Below are 18,889 nucleotides of genomic sequence, written 5' to 3'. Positions count from 1 at the left end.
AACACATTGCTTATCATTTTGTCATTCCCGTAGTGCAGGCGCTTTCCACCTGGGAGGAACAGCCAGTGGTTGAGTAAATCACTTCATTACAGAGGCACTGTTTATTCAAAGGACTACGGCAAGCAGAGGAAAGGGTTAAAGCTACAAAAGTTGTATATGCCTGCAACTTAGCAGACCTCCTTTCATTTTTTCCATGATGGTTCAGGTGATTTCTGATTGCCCATTACAGAACAGAATCCTACTGCAATTGTCCACTCGCTCCTGCTCTTCTCTATAGACAGGGATCCTTTCAATCTTAGACTCATCTAGCTTTGTAGCAAGAGCTAGGCATGAAGACATTTCCCCATTACTGATCTTCCCATTTTTTTCCTTAAAGATATTTAGTTTCCTATTTACTCTTCCTAAAAATTCTTTATCAGCTTAAGGCAGCCATTTCAGACATTTCAGGAACCCTGTAGAGCTATGCATGTGCTGTAGGTAATTAAATCACAATTCTTTGATATTTTTTTTTAATCTTAAAAAGGTAGAAAGTTGAAATGTGTTTAGAGATGAACGTGTTGCAGAGGGCAAAGTTATTTGTTGTGATGAAGAAATAATGTCTGAATAGATCTGAAGAACAGACCAAAGAGTTCCAGAGCTCACATCTCCCTTTCAAACACATTTTTTGGCAAATACGGCTACTCTCAAAAGGATTTGAAGTTTAAGCTTTGAAGGTCTGTTTCATTTTGATAAAATACGGGGGAAAAAAAACTCAAAGGTTTCAGATATAATAAAGTCCTCCTTGGAAAGAATGGCTAATGGCTAATTCTTCAAGTTTCAGAAAACAGCAAATATTAGTGTGACAGTAGTCATTGATGTTCATCTGACTAAATATAGTTCTATCAGCATAGATATCCATGTCTTCAGCTTAGATATCCGTGTCTGAGCTACCTGCCCTGGGCTCTCATGGTCTTTGGAGATCTGGTGAGCAGCATCCAGGAGGTGGTTCATGTCATCCTAAAGGCTAAAGTGGCTCAGAGGAATTGGTCCTAGTATGGCCTAATTGGCTTTATTGATGGTGAAGAGAATCTTATACTGCGGATACCTGAACTCTGATCAGATGAATCCTATTTCTTCCTGTCCCTGTTTCAGATCACAGAGGAAAGGGAAGCTACAGCATATTATGAAAAAATGGTAGTTAGTTCACAGCACTGGGTTGCTGTTGTTCAAGTCAGAGATTAGATGAGGTTTTGTGCCTTCCCATTCTTATGTACTCACTTTATTCAAGATTATCAGATACATTGGAGCCATACATTAATATGTCCTAGTGCTTTGTGGTGATCAGGATATGGCTAGTGTTTGCAATCAAACTTATGTATGTGATCGCTAGACTTAACACTTAGTTTGCAGTGTGTCAGTGCTTTCATCAAATTGATATGTTGTTATGAAATCTTAAAGCACATTATTTAGCTCATTGATCTTAATTGTTTTAGATGTGGAATAACAGCAAGTCATCAATCAAGTATACATGGGAGAAAATCATTGCATGTGATATAGTAGAAGTTGAACCTTATACTGGATTCATAGGTAAAGTTTCTGTGACTTGCAAGTATCAGTTAATTGTAAAAATATTTAAATTGGTGATGGCAGAAAAGTCATAGAACACTGTAATGCATGTGCTGACCCCAGCACACTTGAGCCCATGGGAGACCTACGTTGACTCCAAGATCTTCAGTAACAGACTTACAGTGTGTTGTTTCTTTTCAAGGGTTTGGGGCAGAATCCTGAGTTTTTCTATTCTAGATATGACTGAATGCTGTGAATTTGAGCTGGCAATTACTGGAGGCAAACCTGGCTGTGTCAGCCATAACCTGCACTGTAAAATCGAGCATTCTTCAGAGCCAGTGGTGCTGCATATTGAGGCTGCTTTTAAGGTGAGTAACTAGTTCAGTGTTGCAGGATGACTGGCTGCTGGGCCTGGCTATTGCCTACAGAAAGATTTTTGTCTCTTGAAGGCCTGACAAATTCAGGACATTTAAAAATAGAAGGTCTTTTTAATATCTAATAACTATTAAAGCAATGCTGATACTGTTGTGACCTTAACAATTTTCTTGTATTACATACAATGCATTTGCCTTTTGCTGTTTTATATGAAGTTAGACATTAATCTTAGCTAATGTATGCCTTTTAATCCAGTATTTTTGGCAATAATGTCCATTCTGACATCTGTTTCCTGGTGTCCTAGGGACCACTTCTTTCTATTAATATTCCATCACTCCAGTTAGGTTTGATTAAGTGGGGCGACAGTGTGTTAAGAACCTTTGAGATTCAAAATCTCTGTCAGCTGCCGGCACGGTGGAGAATGCAAGAAAGCCGGGCTTGTCTAGCCAAAAGGAATGAAGCGGTAAGTGACTACCATAACTGGCTGTACTCTCCCTTTAGCCATTTCTGTCTCATTTTTAGCAGCTGTAATGTTCATTCAGGAGATCAGAAATTCTAATTACTGTAACTTATTATGAAACTGGCTCTGCCCAATTCCCTAAATGCACGTTTCATTTCAATATTAGCTTGCACTATTTCTGTGCTTCCATTTCTTACAAATCTCCTATGAGCCTAACCCAGATACAGAGTGTTTCTTTTATATTTCAGCTGCCACTGATACTGGCAGGGGGGGTAAGACTTTATCAGAACAGAGGCTGCTCAGCCATCTTCGCACACCTGCATAGAAGAACCTTAGTATGTACTGAATTAGGCCTTTTGGCCTTAAACAATAGCTTTGAAATATGCAAGTATGTCCCCAAAACAATTTCTTGTCACAATCAATACTGAAACTATAGCTTAGTATTTTCTAGACTATGATGTATCAAATACAATCCATTCCTGTCCTTGACCTCAGAGCTCATTCCATCATTTCATAAGAAATAAGTAGAGCATCTTGGAGTTAATGCTGGTGGCAAAGAACTGACTCAGAGCTGACATCTGCAGCCCACAGCATGTTCCTAAATATTTTGCTTTATTGTTGTTATTATTATTTATTTTGATTATTTGTGACACAGCTAGATTTCTGTTTGGTGTTACACATCAAAGAGAAGTGAGGAAAACTGGATCATGGGATAAGTGCTTTTTGTTGAAATGAAAGGCCAAATTCTCCCTGTGGGCCTCTACACAGGATTTCTCATGCAGGCAGTTGAGTTTACTTGTTTCATGGCAAAATTGGTCAAAATAGTGTTCAGAAGTTCTGCTTTTCTGCACAGACTGTCAACTGAAAGAGGAACTTAAGTAGGAACTTTTTCTTGACCATCTCAGGAGATGGAAGCCTGCAGGAAGTTTTAGTCTATTCTCATGAGTTGTTCATATATATATATGTGTGTGTATATGTGTATATATATATATTTAACATATCGTGCAGATATTTCACCAACTTTGTATGAAAGTTGACAGCAAAAAAGAGAGGATTTATGAGTCGTGGTTATGGTAGCCTTGCAGAACAGTCGTGTGTGTGTGTGTGTGTGTGTGTGTGTGTGTGTGTCTGTCTACCACAAGTGTGGTTGGAAGCACCTGATTGGGGATAGGGGTGTCCTGTAGTAAAGCCTGCCTTTTCAGCCCTCAAGCTGTTCTCTCTCCCTTCCTTATTCCTCTGTCCCCTGATACTCCCAACACTTCTCAGGATCCCAGAGTAGTTTTAGAGACTTAATCCCTTCAATTTGTCATCTCAGAGTCCTATTCCTGCCCCAACACAGATCTGAAATCAACTCTGATCCCACTCACACTCTTTCGATTTCCTTCCCATCCTTCTGTCCAATAATCTTCCCAACTCGTGGCACTCTGCATAGCTACTGCTCAGCCCCCATCTTGGGAGGAGAGCCTGCTGCTGACCACTCATCTGTCTGTTTCCTCTCTGTCTCACAGGTATCTCCTTTTACTATTCATCCGTCTGCTGGAGAAATACCACCTTTGGGTGTATGCAGTGTGTCAGTTCAGTTCACACCATTGCAGTGTCAGCGTCTCCAGACAGTATTAGAACTAGAGGTTGAAAACGGAGAAGGAAGGTAAGGAGAAAAAGCAGTGTTTTGTTTTGCTTTTCCTGAGGTTCAGGTGTGATTTTTCACTTCAAGTAGTTTTATCTGCTAAAATAAAAATACGTAGCAGAAACTCACAGTTGGATTGTATAACCTATCAATGAACTAGCCAATCACAAATATTGCTAGATAAACCTAATCATCAGTCTTCCTAGCATGCTGTTGTACGTCTAGCACATTTCATTAACGATAACAATAGACCATCTGTGCGTTTATTTCCAGTCATCTTCCTGTTTTTGTTGAAGTTCAGACCCCCCAAGTGTGCTTGATGTCTAGTCATCTAGTATTCACTGAAATTTATACTGGAGTTCCTGCCAAAGCAACTGTCAAACTTTTTAACCAGACACTGCTGCCAGCAAAATACTTATGGGGAAAGGTAAATGCCTTTCTACTAAATGAAGGATAGAGCAGGGGCAGATATTGTAATTTCTGTCAAAATAGACATATAACCAGTGTGTCCTTTGAGTAGCGATTCCCATTTGCTGCATTATGAGCAAGATTTAGGCACATCTTTTCTCCAAAGCATGAGCCCTTACAAGAAGATTAACTACCACTTGATGTTAGTGTGCTCTAGCTGTCTGTTGATCATCCCTGGGAGAGTAAATAGGCAGAGATTTGAGGGAAACAGGATATGTTTCCCTCAAACAGGCTTGTCTCTGTAGGCCACCTCTCTAGACAGTGAAGAGAGACAAGGCACCTCTAGGAGCCAGCTCTGCTCTCGGGCAGGTGGACCCAACCCTAGATAGGCTTGTCCCTCTTTTGTGACTGTGAAGCAGTCTGCAGCAACTCTGCTCCAAGTTCAGATGCCTCAGCTGAGCATCACATGTCATTCTAGGGATGAACATCTTACTGGCCATAGGGGAATCGTAAAGCAAGTCTCATCTCAACAAACTGTATGTGTATGTGTTGTTACTTGAAAGTGCTCTAAACCTTTGAATAATTCTGCGTAGTTCTCTTCAATCTGAAGAGAAAATACGGAAGAATCAGGAGTTAATGAATTAACAGAGTTAACTGAATGCTTGTCCTCTCTGGCAGCTTATTGGAAGTCAGGCAGCTTTCTGTCTTGCCACTGTCTCCCCAGCCAGTGGCACCTTAGGCCCAAATGAAGAAGAAGAATTGTGTGTAGAGATAACAGCCAACATCATGGTAAGTTTAAAAACTGATGACGTTTTGTCAAAACAAGACTGGCATTATTATTGCACTTCCATCTGGCAAAAGAAGCATTTTTATATACAAAATACAATGCTCCTTTTTATACGTTATCTCTGAAAATGCTTTGCTTTAGAGAAAAGTGTTTGAAGGCAAAAATGAAACCAGTCCACATGGGATGCAATTTTGTACTCTTACCTCTTTATTTCCCAACTATTTTTGTTTTATTTCTTTCTTGAATGCCTGCTTAATTACTCTTAATGTTTATTACTTTTCTTACAGTATACAAATTCTCGCTTGTATGATTATCCCAAATGATGTGTAGCAGATTAGTGCATATATAGTACACATTCGTTTTTGTGAACGGGCTTGTAATATTTTGGTAATGGAAATTACAGACAAAAAGAGGGTGGGACTACAAAGTTAAAAACCCTGAAGGCTGTAGATCAGAGTTCACAAACTGCAGGAATTTAACTATAGACTTAATGGGGGCATTCAAAAATGTGATGTAAGGCATCTAAATGATCTAAATCCTTATAAATGAGGTGAATTAGTTCCCATTACAGTCATGAGAGATATAGAAAAGTCCTGCTTTAAATCCAGGTGGAAATAAAATCTCCTTTTTGGACGATTATGTAAACATGACTGAAAGCTTAATGCTTAGAATCACAGAGTGGTTGAGGTTGGAACCTCATGCTCAAGCATGTCCAACCCCCCTGCTCAAGTAGGGTCAGCTAGAGCACATTAGGATTGCATCCAGGTGGGTTTTGAATATCGCCAGAGAAGGAGACTCCACAGCCTCTCTGGGCAACCTGTTCCAGTGCTCTGTCTCTCTCACAGTGAAGAAGTTCTTCCTCATATTCAGGTGGAACTTTCTTCGTTTGTTTGTGCCTCTTGCCTCCTGTCCTGTTGCTGGGCACTTAAGAGTCTGGCCTCATCCTCTTGACACTCTCCCTTAAGATACTCGAATACATCGGTAAGATCCCCTTTCAGTCTTCTCCAGGTAAACAGGCCCAGCTCTCGCAGCCTTTCATCTGATGCTCCAGTCCTCTGATCATCTTTGTAGCCCTGTGCTGGACTCTCTTCAGTAGCTCCATGCTCTCTTGCACAGGGGAGCCCAAAACTGGACACAGTACTCGAGATGAGGCCTCCTCAGGGCTGAGTAGAGGGGCAGGATCACCTCCCTCGACCTGCTGGCAACACTCTTCCTAATGCAGCCCAGGATACCACTGGCCTTCTTGGTCACAAGGGCACATTGCTGGCTCACGGTCAACTTGTCGTCCACCAACACTCCCAGGTCCTTCTCTGCAGAGCTTCTTTCCAGCAGGTCAACCCGCAGCTTGTGCTGGTGCCTAGGGTTATTCCTCTCTAGGTGCAGGACCCTGCGCTTGCCTTGATTGAACTTCAGGAGGTTCCTCTCCAGCCTGTCCAGGTCTCTCTGAATGGCAGCACAGCCCTCAGGTATACCAGCCACTCCTCCCAGTTTGGTATCATCAGCCAACTTGCTGAGGAGAAACTCTGTCCCCTCATCCAGGTCATTGATGAATGAGTTGAACAGGATGGGACCCAGTCCTGACCCTTGAGGAACTCCACTAGCTACAGGCCTCCAACTAGACTCTGTGCCACTGAGCACAACCCTCTGAGCTCTGCCTTTCAGCCAGTTCTCAATCCACCTCACTGCTTACTCATCTAGCCCACACTTCTGAGCTTACCTGTGAGGATGTTGTGGGAGACAGTGTCAAAAGCCTTGCTGAAGTCAAGGTACACAACATCCACTGCTCTGCCCTCATCTACCCAGTCACTGCATCAGAGAAGGCTATCAGATTGGTTAAGCAGGATTTCCCCTCGTGTATCCATGCTGGCTACTCCTGATCACCTTCTTTTTCTTCTACATGCTTTGAGATGCCATCCAGGATGAGCTGTTCCACCACCTTTTCAGGGATGGACGTGAGGCTGACTGGACTGTAGTTTCCTAGATTCCTTCTTGCCCTTTTTGAAGACTGGAGTGGCACTGGCGTTCTTCCAGTCCTCAGGCACCTCTGCTGTTCTCCGTGACCTTTCAAAGATGGAGAGTGGCCTAGCAATAACATCCACTGGCTCCCACAACACTCTTAGGTGCATCCCATCGTGGCCCATGGATTGGTGTGTGTCAGATTTGCCTAAAAGATCTCTAACCCGATTCTCCTCAAGCAAGGTAAAGTCTTCCTTTCTCCAGGCTTTCCGTCTTGTCTCCAGGCTGGGGGATTCCTGAGGACTGGCCTGAACGGTAAAGACTGAAGCAAAGAGGGCATTCAGAATCTGGCCTTCTCTGTATCCTTCGTCACCAGGGCATCCATGACATTCAGCAAACTTTGTGCTCTCATTAAATCTCAGATGATACATGTAAGCTTTCAGTTAAAAGTTTTGGCAAAGAGGAGTTAAGGTAAAAAGAAGGGAGAAAATCTGTAAGCAATGTATGTATCTCCCAAACTGGGTAAATAAAACACCCAGCTGCCTTTTTCCTGTAGCGCAGGGATAAAATGACTAGGAAATTCTTGTGGTATGATGTCTTTTACTCTGAAAAGAAAATGCTAAATTGGTCACCTTAGGGTATAATTGTAAGTCTGTCCTCTTCCATTTATTGACTACCAGTGACTATTTTGTCATTCTAACTGTTCTTGATGTATAGAAAGCTAAAGGAACAGGTCAAAATTCGTACAGAATTATACAACAGAATCCACTTGCACAAGCTTTTTTATTTTCAGAAGTGTGTCAGAATCACTAATGGAGCAGTTTTAGGTTTATAGTCTGATCCTGGTACAAAACCAAGAAATAACTACAAATTTTTAACTTGTTACCTACTTCTAAGCAAATCTAATGCTAGCAGAAAATGCAATTAGAGCAATTCAGTAAAACTTTTCAGGTTTCTGCTGTGGTTCTCTTTTTAATCCAGTAAGATTTATACATGTTTTCTAAACAAATTTCTTAATGAGACTGTCTTTCCTCTGCGGCCTTTGCTCCAGTTGTAAGGAAACACGATTCTTTTCCTATCAGGGTGAGCTGAAAGACCTTGCCCTTTCCTGTAGCATAGAAGACATGATGGAATCCCTCTTCCTGAGTATTTCTGGAGACGTGAGAGGACTGCGTGTCAGCTACTCAATACCTTGTGAAAGTGGAGTTACCAGGTAAATCAAGGTGCTATTAAAATTATCCCCCATACCTATTTGTGAAACAGTTTTAATTGGTGCAAAGCGCTCATCTATCTGTAGAGTACTTGCTTATAGTCTTCAGCTGGAGAAAAAGACACCTAAAGAATAAATTCAGCTCTAATTCTGTAGCAGCCAGATACAATATAGATTGGCTTCATACCAATGGCAGTGTTTGGAGGAAAAAAGAAAACAACTTTTCATGATAGCTTGAAGACTTTAAGCTCTTCAGTATACATCTTCCTTTGCAAGGTCTTGGTGTTGTCACTGAGTGCGGAAAACAGCCACAGCACCATATCTTAAGCCAGGTCACAGCAACACAGCTTAACTTTATGTCCAAATTAAGTGTTTCCATTTGTAAGTGCAGTACACGTTTTTACATGTTTCCCCCTATGAAACTTAAGCAGATCTTTCTGTGTCTTAGGCTTCTAGATTAAATGAAAAAAAAATTACTTCTTCACAAAGTAAATAGTGAAGGAAAAAGAATGTAAGTATGCTGTTGTCTATGTGAACTTTTTTTCTCCTCCTGCTGCACATAGGCAGCAAGGACAGTAAAACATGCTGGGATCATTCACTGAAGGGGACTATGGGAAGAGAAGGTACTGGGTTTGCACCATAACCAAATTCAGCATCTTGATAAGCTTAGAAGATGACTGACAATTAGTACTACACCGTTGTCACCATTGTTTAGCTGAAACAAATTAAAAATAATTCATATGAGTTCTTTAATTCATAAATGATAAATTAGCATGAAATTAACTGCACATGGGTGAAACTCATGTCCATATGTTGTTTCTCTTGTCGCATGTACTCCTCGCACTCATAACCTGACAGTAGCTGTGATACTTCTGTATATAGAGAGCAGGAAAAATAATTTCTCCTTACTAACAAAACTGTGGGGCCTCTGCTGCCTATCACGTATTTGTGAAGAACAGTTATTCTCTGCAATGTCAAAAATTGGTAAATTGAACTCTTAGATGTGAATTTTAAACAACAGTTATACTCAAGATCATGTTTTGCACCATTAAGTTTTCTTATTGCACCTGATGTTAAAGAAAGGTGGACATACTTCTCTTTGACTTGGTATATCTGACTATTCTTTTCTTATTCCAATATGTAGTGTTTTCGTATAAGTAAAATGACTCCATATTTGTAGGTCAGCATGTTATGCAGTATAAAAGTTCTATCCAAAATAAAATCCTTACAAGGACAGAAGTAAGAAAATGAAAAGCAGGGAATGATGATGACAAAAATCTTTGGTTACATGGTCCTTTTATACTGGTCATCACAAACACATTCCATATTGCACATTTTCAGATTTATAGCATGAGAAAATGGAACTAACGTTTTAATACCAGTGTGATTTCTTTTGACAGCAAGGAGAGCCCATGTGATCTTCTTTTGGACTTTGGATCTGAAGTTGCATTCAAAGGCACAGTAAAGCGTCAGCTAATTCTTACCAATCACACTGGAATCAGTGCTCCATTCAAACTGGAAGCTGAGTATTTTACTGGCTATTCACTTACTCCAGAGCAAGGACTCTGCCTGTAAGTCTTGACTTTCTACATAATGACTCAAATACTAACGTAGATCTGAATTACAATTGAAATCAGGGTAGAGTGCTATCATCTCTCTCACAGGAACCAATTTCTGCAACACTCTGATGGGTTATTTTAAAATCTTGCTCTGATTGTGACCGTGAAACTTACTGAATAGATTTCCTGCAGAAATGGGTAGACAGCAATGCAAGGAGGGAAGATCTAGTTAGCCTAAATAATCAAAGACTATTTGTGCCAGTGGATGTAAACTGGTTTACACCAGCTGAGGCTGTGTTGTGCTGGACTGTACAGAGAGTCTTACAGCTTTAATAGATTCACTCTTAAGGGTGTTACTTTCAAAAAATACTTTGTAAGTAGTACTTCTTTAAGCTATAATGGCCGCAGATGTAGGGGTCAAGCAGAGCTAGCTCTTATTTTAGCAGAGACCTGCTGATCTCACAAAATTGTCATACAGATCTTTTATTTTTTCAAGCTCCCCAAGCTGCCTCGTGAAAAGGAGAGGGCCCATCACAAGACATGCAGCCAAAAGAGCACAGTCAGGTATGAGAATAGCTGTTTCTCCCCTCAGTGAAAAGAAGGCAAAGGCCAACTGACCTAACTCAGTTAACTCAACTCAGCTTTAAATGTACCAGTCAGGTACATCATCATCATTTCTTTCTTGGAGTATCTGGTTAATTCTACGCTGCCAAATAATTTGATCCCCCAGGTCACACTTTGACTTTGAATGTCCGCATGACATAAGTATTAGGTCAATCCTAAACTTTTTTTTTTTTTTTTAATAATAAACCAACCATCTGAAACAAAGATGGCTGGTACTGGTGACAGTTCACCCCCAAGACCACTCCCAGCACAGTGTGGACAAGACTGCATGAGATTTGGCGCTCTCCTTCCCACACAGTCCTCCAGTGCTACTGCAGCAGGCTTTGCTCCCCAAAACCCCTTTATTTACCCTCCTCACTAGGGAAAGCTGCAGCACAGCCCACCCATCCCTTCAGATACCTTTTTTTATTCAGATACCATTATTATTAAAAGTAATAATGTTTGGAGCCATGTGTGACACTGGAGGGAGCGGAGTCATAGCAAAGTGCAATATAGTGTGGATTTGTCTTCTGTATCCAAAATAAATGTTGGACATACTAGCAGCTTGTCATAGTGTTTGGTGTCTGTTATGTAGATGGAGCTTTTTCAGCTGTTGAATTAGTCCTTAAAAATTGAAAAATAACTGCTTTGACAGATTCCATGCAAACCTATTGGTTTAGAAGGTGAAGTGACTCAGAGTATGAAAAGGCTTTGCTGCTTGTAACTCATTTTTTGTATTGAAGAGCACACAGATGTAAACAGGCAGCTGCTAATAGAGAGATAACCAGTTAGCACAAATCCCAGCTTATTTTCCTCAAATTGAGGGTGTGTTTTCATGTAGCCAATTACTGCCTTGCATCTCCCAGAGAGTCCTGGCTCAGGTTATTGGAAACGAGTCATCTATGAAATAATCTCTGTAACAACTGAGTCATGTAAAAAACAGATTAAGACCCACGGTAGAAGGGAACTGGAGTAAAAGTGATTTAACAGTGTGGGCCGCGTAAGTGCTCCCAGTTTCGCTGAAGCCGGCGGGGATAGGCTGATTAACACCAGCTAAAGATCTGGTACTGTATTTTCTTTGAAAGACTTAACTCTGTTCCATTTCCTAGAACTTTATCAAACGCTTCTTTGCTGTGCTCCTTCAGTGTTTGCGGCAGCCGTGCTGTCTCATGGGAAGGGAGTAGCTTTCCATATACAACCTTCCACAGGAACTCTGAAAGCCTTCCAGCAGCTAATCATAGAAATAACAGCTTACAACAACATGTGGGGAGAGTACCGCGATGATCTTGTCTGTAAGGTAGGTGGGGCTTTGGTTTTAAGCAAAGTATTGTTATGGCAGATTTGGCACCGGTTAGATTTCCCAAATTCTTTTCATTGCAACCTCCTTTCAAACACATTTTCAGTTTGTTAGGATTTCAGTTTAAATTCAGGATAGACATTTGTAGACCTCCAACAACATGTAACAATTGTTTGCTCTTACAGTGCGTGTTTTAGCTTTGGGGTAACACGTTTCTCTCCTGGGAGCTTTTTGTGCTTCTTTAAAATGACTGGAGCAGTTCTGATTTATGATTTCTGTTTGGTAACCAGCCAGTGCACTACTCTGCTTTACAAATACAATATACTGTGTTGTATGGAACAGCCCTAGGGATACAGATTAATGAATGAGATATTGCATTCTCCCAAAGAGAAAAGCTTTCGTTAGCATACACTTACATGCTTTCAAGAAAAATCAGTCAAATAATTTGAAAGTTGTGTTTCAAGATATAATTTTGTAACCTAGATACCAAAGTTTTGTTTTGATTCTAAGAGCAAACATTCATTTTTTTTTAATAGGTGGGAGACTTGTGTCCTACATTAATTCCTGTACAAATGACTGTGAAAGGCTGTCCAATTTTCCTGCAGATGACAGGACCCCAAGCAGAGCAGCCTATAATCAGGTAGAGCCCGAAATACTGTCAGAGAAGTCTGACAGTTAAATACGACTGGACTTTGGCCAACATATACACCTGTGCCTGTTTTTTTTGTGGTGCAGTGAGGACAGCAAAGTGACTCTCAGAGTACAATATCTGCATCTATAACAACAATATTTTTGCCTCTCCCAGTATGATTAGGAAAGGGTCTGTGTACAAGTCGTCTCAGGATACCCAGCAATCGCTCTTTTAGCCTTGCAATCTGCAGGAGTTTCTATTCCTGTTGACTTTGTGGGGATGGAAATGAATAAATGATGGCAGTCCTCCCCGTTTTCCGCAGTACAGTGCTCCGCATCCATTTGCGTGGACCAGAGAAATGAAGCAGATGGGGAGATTTAAACCCTCCCCTGCAGTGAGCTGCATCTCCACATCTTGGTAAGCGTTGGTATCTGAGGACTGGGGCACTGCTCACACGGCCAGCTGCTGCACAGCGCTGTCTCTTCTCTCTGCCTTTGGAGAGCTGGAGTTGCACGGCACACTGCAGCAGGAGGGTTTGCAAGGTCAGCTCTGTAATGGGGCCTAGAAAATGGGATTACTGTCCACCATTAAAGACTCTTATGCACGTGGAAATTTGTCTCTGATGTGAGTCGCACGATATAGCCATTTGCTGCTTCTATCAGTCTTTTATCAAAGCTAAGTTCACATGTGCACCCTGAAGCATCTGAGAGAACTGACAAAATTGGAAGATCTGATTAAGTAAATTAACACTGTACTTCTGAGTACTGGCCATACCTTACCAGTGCAGTCAGGCATTTCCCCTTTTAAACACACCTTTAATGAAAAAACATCGCAAATGTTCACTTATTTTCTGCACATACTAACAGCAAAGTTCCTCACCTCAGGTTTGGTACTCATGTCTCTGGAGGGTATCCTGTCTCCCGGAGCGTCCGACTCAACAATCCCACTCCCTTTGGTAAGGCTGGCTTTTGGACAGCAAACATCATTGACACTTGCATAGTGCTACTTCCAGTAATGAAAACATAACCGCCCAGTAGCATGTTAATTAACTGACCTTCTTGTCTCTTAATCAGGATGGCTGTTGTAAAGACAATACTAATACAAAGGAAAGTATCTCAGCTGCTTTCTAGGTTAGCTAGCACAGACCAATAGCAGATGCTGTCAGGTCGTTAGCTGTGTTTAGCATTACAGCATTATTGTGCGTGTTACTCTGTTTCTGCGACAGCAAAGCCAGTGAGCTTCAGCCACAGGGTAGTGGAATAGTATAACTGACTTGATGCGTTATTACTACGAAACAGCAGCACATCCTAGCCCAGAGAATCTGGGTTTTCACTCTTTGTTAAAAGGACCTTCATTCAGGGTTTCTCATCTTGTTTTGTGGAATGCTTCCGGCACTAACCCTGTCAAGCAAATGTGCCCTCTCCTTCTTAGTGGCATCATTTGGCTTTTCTCTGTTTAGTCTTTTTATCTCTGGGTTAGATTTTAAGGTCTTCAGAGCAAGGGTCAAATATCTTTTCTTTTCTTTTTTTTTTTTTCCTGAATGCCATCAAACACATTTGCTTAATTAATATAATACTCATAATTTAATGGCAATAAAGGCATAATTTGGGACCTAGAGACTTGCCAAACTGTAATAATGACATAGCACACATGATCATAAGTAATCTGACTTCCCCTGGTCCTGAAGGGACCAACAAACGTGGCAAAGCTTAAGAGGTGCTCTAATATAAATCCCCAGTTGCTGGACAACAAACTCGTGACTTGATCTTCTGATTTTACAATCACAGCAAAGCTATGAGACTTCTGAATGAGCAAAATTAATTTCCTTTCTCCTTTTCAATTAGACATTCGCATGGACTGGGAAACTTACAACCAAGAGAGAGATGATAAAAAGCTGATAGACCTTTTGGTGGTCTGTGGAGACCCTTTTCCTCTTAAGGACATAGAGGAAAGTGAGACTGCATCAGTTGGTAGCAATTCAGAGTCAGAAATCATGTTAAAGTTGGATCAATCCTCCATCCTCTGTGAAACTTCTTCAGCTTCGCAAACCACAGATGAGGTCAGCTATTAGTAGTCTGTTTTTTGTATTGCTGCTGAGATACATGATGGGTTTCTTGGCATGAAAGGTTAAAAACAATCACATGCAATACGACATGTAACTATGTTTTGGGTTGTTAAAAGAAATGTCAACTCCTCTCATAGTCAAAAAAGCATACGTTGCTGAGGGCTATCAGTATCAGCAATGAGTTACCAAAATGGGCTATAAGCTAACTGCTTTGCAGCTTCTCTATGTCTTAAAATTGTTAGAGAAGCTGATCAGATACATTTTAAAACTGTCATTGACAAACTAGCATTTTTTTTTACGGTAAAAGTGTTAAGATTACTCCTCACTTTGAATCTGCTTATCTCATGGGTTGTTGATGGTGGCAACATCTGCTGTAGTCAGAGAGCAGAATCTAATCAGCAAAGATCAAATTGCAACTGGTGCTCTGGAGGTATTTATCCCAGTGCCAAACTAGACTGGTTCTGTTACTCTGTTGTAATGTGATAACATCTGCTATGTGTGAAGCTTCCTATAATATGGTAATTTTCTGTCCAGAAAGGCTGAGTGGCAGAGAGAAGGTGTCATGAAGGATATATATATTTCTATTACAAAGTAAAAAATTTACAGAAAAGATATTAAGGATATTTTCCCTCTGTTTCCCCTCAGATGGCACAGTTGTTCTGAATAAAGCTCTTACCTTTCTTGTGCTAGAAGGGAGAGCTATTGCACTGGAATGCTGGTGTATACGATGGGCCAAAGATCTTTCGGTTCAATGCTTCTCTTGGCTGAACAGGACTCAAGCATGCACATTTTCCGAGGATTTTAGGCACAGTTTAGGAAGAACTATCCTCCGTATGAAAAAATTCACAAACAGGAAACATCCATGTATCCAGTTTTTGTGCCAGAAAAAAATAAACTGACTGCCTTACTGACCAGTGCAGCAGTTCAGTGTAGACTTCACTTGCATTCCTTCTTTGCAGTATAACAGTTTTAACCATTCCCTGCCCTCCTGTCCCTGCAGTCTTCAGACACGGACAGCAGAAAAGAGGAAATCATCACTGAAGAACCTACACTAAAGAAAATAATCTCTGTACTTATACGACCTCATGAAGGGGTTCCTGCCGACAACCCCTACTCAATAACTCCAAGGCAAATAGTAAGCTGTGCATTTTGTTTGTGCTTAGGTTTAGTAGATTTTATGGGGGACAGTGGAAACAGAGGCAGGAGGAGAAAGCTTTGGGTTGGAGTAGAGTTCAGTGAACAGTGAAACAGTAGCCAAGAGGCTTTGGGATCTTGAAGGTGACCACGAGATGAGTTTGCAAAGTCATAAGAAGAAAAAAGCCTTCCACCTTCAGCATCTAGGCTGAAGCTTTGGAAGCATGTTATTTAACCAGTGCAGACTGGTTAAAGACTGGGTAAGAAGGTCGATCTGAGATAGCCTGGATAACAGAGGAGTCTCTTTGAGACACCCTGTGGCTGGTGTAGCTAGCAGTGAGCTAGGGTTAGCAAGACTCACGTGCAAGGTGCAGAGCTCATTAGCTCCAGCTTGGCTCTGGCCACGCTAGAGCTCAGGCAGGGCTGCTGCATGACACTAGCCTGAAAGCACTACAAACCACATGACACTTGAGCTTGCAAACTTGGCTGGACTTAACTCTGCAGGGAGATGGCTAAGGGGTTGCTGCAGCGCTGGCATGATTTAACCACAACCTGCATAATACACATAAAGAAAGCAGAATCTATTCTGTAGATCATAGAAAATCCACTGTGGCTGGTCTGTGAGTTTGATTATATTCCCTGCTGTTGTGTAAGTAAATAAAAAAATGGGTAAGAGTAACCTGAATTGTAAAATAGTCATATCTCAGATTTGTAAGTCCTCAGAAGATGTTTCTTTATGTCTCTGAGTGCTGTCAATTGTGGGAGAGTCAACTGAGTTATGCATGGAGAAAGTTGTTAGGAATAACTGGGCAGATTTTTTTTCTTTTTCTTTTTTTCTTTTCTTTTTTTTTTTTTTTTTAAGACAAACAAAGTCTGTGTGTATTCGTAGGGGAGATGGTTTGTGGCGTTACTTAAATTGTGTGGACCTTTACGAGTGGTTACACAGAGATTTGCAACCAAAATAATTAAACCAAGTTTGTTTTCCCATGGTGTCGTTTCAGTGCAAGGCCGGGCACAGCCCATCCCCAGGAGCTTTCAGTCACTTTTAGCTGCTGAGCTCGGGGAGCGCTTGTGCAACCCCCGCGCAGCTCCCTGCGCTGCTGAGCAGCTGTGTCTTGACTGCAGGTGATTCCAGGAGGTGGCAGCATCTCCGTGCGCATCTGCTTCACCCCGCAAGTCCTCCCAGAGAGCACGAGCGAAGTGCAATGTGAAGGGTTTGCGCTGGGTTTCATGAGCCTCGACGACAAGGTAAACTGACCGTCACGGCAAGGCTATCATCGATGACTCCAAAATGACCAACGCCCTTTCTGTAACACCGTGTTCAGACTGCTGCGTACCCAGCCGGCCTGCAGAAACAGTCCTGTTCCTGCTGCCCCGTACACCCGTCCTCAGCTAGGGTTGTTCATTTGCTGCATTTGCCTTTTAGTCTGAAAGCGTTTGGGGGTTGGAATGTCACCACACTTGTCCAGCAGAGCAGACCCCAGCTGAAGGTCCAGGATTTGAAACACTATCGCAGCAGTAGGATTTTTAATAGCAATAGTTCACAGTGGCGCTGACACTCAGGACTGCTAAGGTCTGTTCCTGGCTTTGCAGCTATGTTCCTGTGTGCATTTGGACAGCATGTTTCTCCGCTGGGAAACTTCCTCTTCAAAACCTGCAAGCTCAGCTTACAGGCTAATATGAGGTGTGAATAGTGTTTTATGGATCACTCTGAGGTTCATCTCATGTGAATTATTGCCAAGGGGCAAAGTGTAACTAATGAACAATAATATAATATTTAATAAAAACTTCCCTAATAACTAGAGGAAGCAACATCTGCTCCTGTATTAACCACAGCCATTCAGCATGCAGAATACTGCTCAGCTTTTGCTGCTCCTTGCATATTGCCATCATGTCTTACAAAAAAGCAATGTGTTATCAAGCAGAATTTCTTTCTGGCTAACAGCTTCTCAGCCTAAAAGCTAGGGTTTGGGGGGTTAGTGCTATCATCTGTATATCATTTCTGTTTCACTTTGTCATCAGTTTGCACAGACAGTGCCTAACAAAGTACGTCGTAGACACAGTTACGAAGTTCCGCCGTTACGAATAGATTTGCAAGCTTTCCTCAGGCACGCGCTGTAAGTACCACCCTGCCAGCAGCTCGGGCACTCGCAGGGTGCGTCAGCCCGCCGAGAAGGGTTCTGACCAGCTCTGATGCTTTACATTCAGGTTAAAAGTAGACATGGATCACGATGAAGGAATGGTGTTTTACTCTATGGCAAGTGATCTCATACCTGCTCAGCCTCTGCTAGGAGTGAGTATCTTGCACGTTGATGTGCTGCTGTGCTGTTGTGAGAATTCACAAGGGTGTGCACATGGTCTTTAAACTACATCTTTAATACCAGTGTCCTCATAGTGCAGTTCTCGATATTGCACATGAGATATGTAAAACTAGAGGACTGTGGGCATCTACAAGCTAGGAATAAGTGAAACTCAGTTCAGAAAATAGCTATTTCATAATTTTTTTGAATTGAAGAATTTCTTGGATAGAAGAATAAATAGTTATTTGCAGGACGTAAAGGTCTTATACCGGAATGAGTCACTTTTAGAATAAATGATGTGGTCAGTTTCTGGGACTCTTGACACTTTTAACCTTATTACATTGTTTATAATTTGGGTTTTTACTGAAGAGCTTTTGAAAAACACAAGTAGAAAAGATTGGACTGCTTTGGAATAATATCTTTCATATCTCTGATGCTGCTGAATGACCAGATAGACTAGGAGAGACATCTCAAGGGAGTTTAAACTGACCAGTTTTGAATCATTTCTCCACCAGGTTTTGACAGATTCAGTAACGACTCAGAGTTTGAAACTCATCAATTGCACCAAGGTTCCTCTGTACTTCAGGTTGTTTCTGTCTACACCCTTCAGCTTGTCCATCACAGATCTCCAAAAGAACACCAAAACATCCCACAGCAATGAGGAAGAAAAAGAGCAACAACCGCAACTTGCTCTTTATCCACAGCAAAACGTGCTGGTAGGCTCAAGAATAATAATCCTGTGTCAGGATAGATAGTTTAGTAATAATTGGTGTGTTAGCATGGGCCAGATGAAGCGAGAGAAAACACAGGCAGGGTAGAAATCTCCTCATAGCAGGGAAAACAGTGGTAGATGATTGGCAAATGCTAATTGTGCCTGCAGGTACAAGATATTTTTCCTCCCATGGTGCTGCTGTGCCTTTCCTGTTGTCTCT

General features: G+C 41.5%; 1 protein-coding gene across 1 annotated transcript in view; it reads left to right on the top strand.

The window, feature by feature from the left end:
* Nucleotides 1-18,889, top strand: part of DLEC1 (DLEC1 cilia and flagella associated protein) — a 38,232-nt gene that overhangs the window by 14,692 nt on the left and 4,651 nt on the right. The window contains 18 exon segments of the mRNA XM_085316421.1: nt 1,473-1,566; nt 1,783-1,913; nt 2,225-2,383; nt 3,889-4,028; nt 4,281-4,434; nt 5,094-5,204; nt 8,241-8,371; nt 9,769-9,939; nt 10,424-10,491; nt 11,676-11,827; nt 12,364-12,467; nt 13,343-13,413; nt 14,303-14,517; nt 15,524-15,658; nt 16,783-16,905; nt 17,680-17,774; nt 17,866-17,950; nt 18,473-18,673. Coding sequence (XP_085172547.1) covers nt 1,473-1,566; nt 1,783-1,913; nt 2,225-2,383; nt 3,889-4,028; nt 4,281-4,434; nt 5,094-5,204; nt 8,241-8,371; nt 9,769-9,939; nt 10,424-10,491; nt 11,676-11,827; nt 12,364-12,467; nt 13,343-13,413; nt 14,303-14,517; nt 15,524-15,658; nt 16,783-16,905; nt 17,680-17,774; nt 17,866-17,950; nt 18,473-18,673 — 2,340 coding nt within the window.

Source organism: Rhea americana, unplaced genomic scaffold (genome assembly GCF_003343005.1).
Source record: "Rhea americana isolate MKP2758 unplaced genomic scaffold, rheAme1 scaffold_47, whole genome shotgun sequence".
Taxonomy (NCBI): domain Eukaryota; kingdom Metazoa; phylum Chordata; class Aves; order Rheiformes; family Rheidae; genus Rhea; species Rhea americana.
This window is presented reverse-complemented; position numbering and strand designations above follow the sequence as displayed.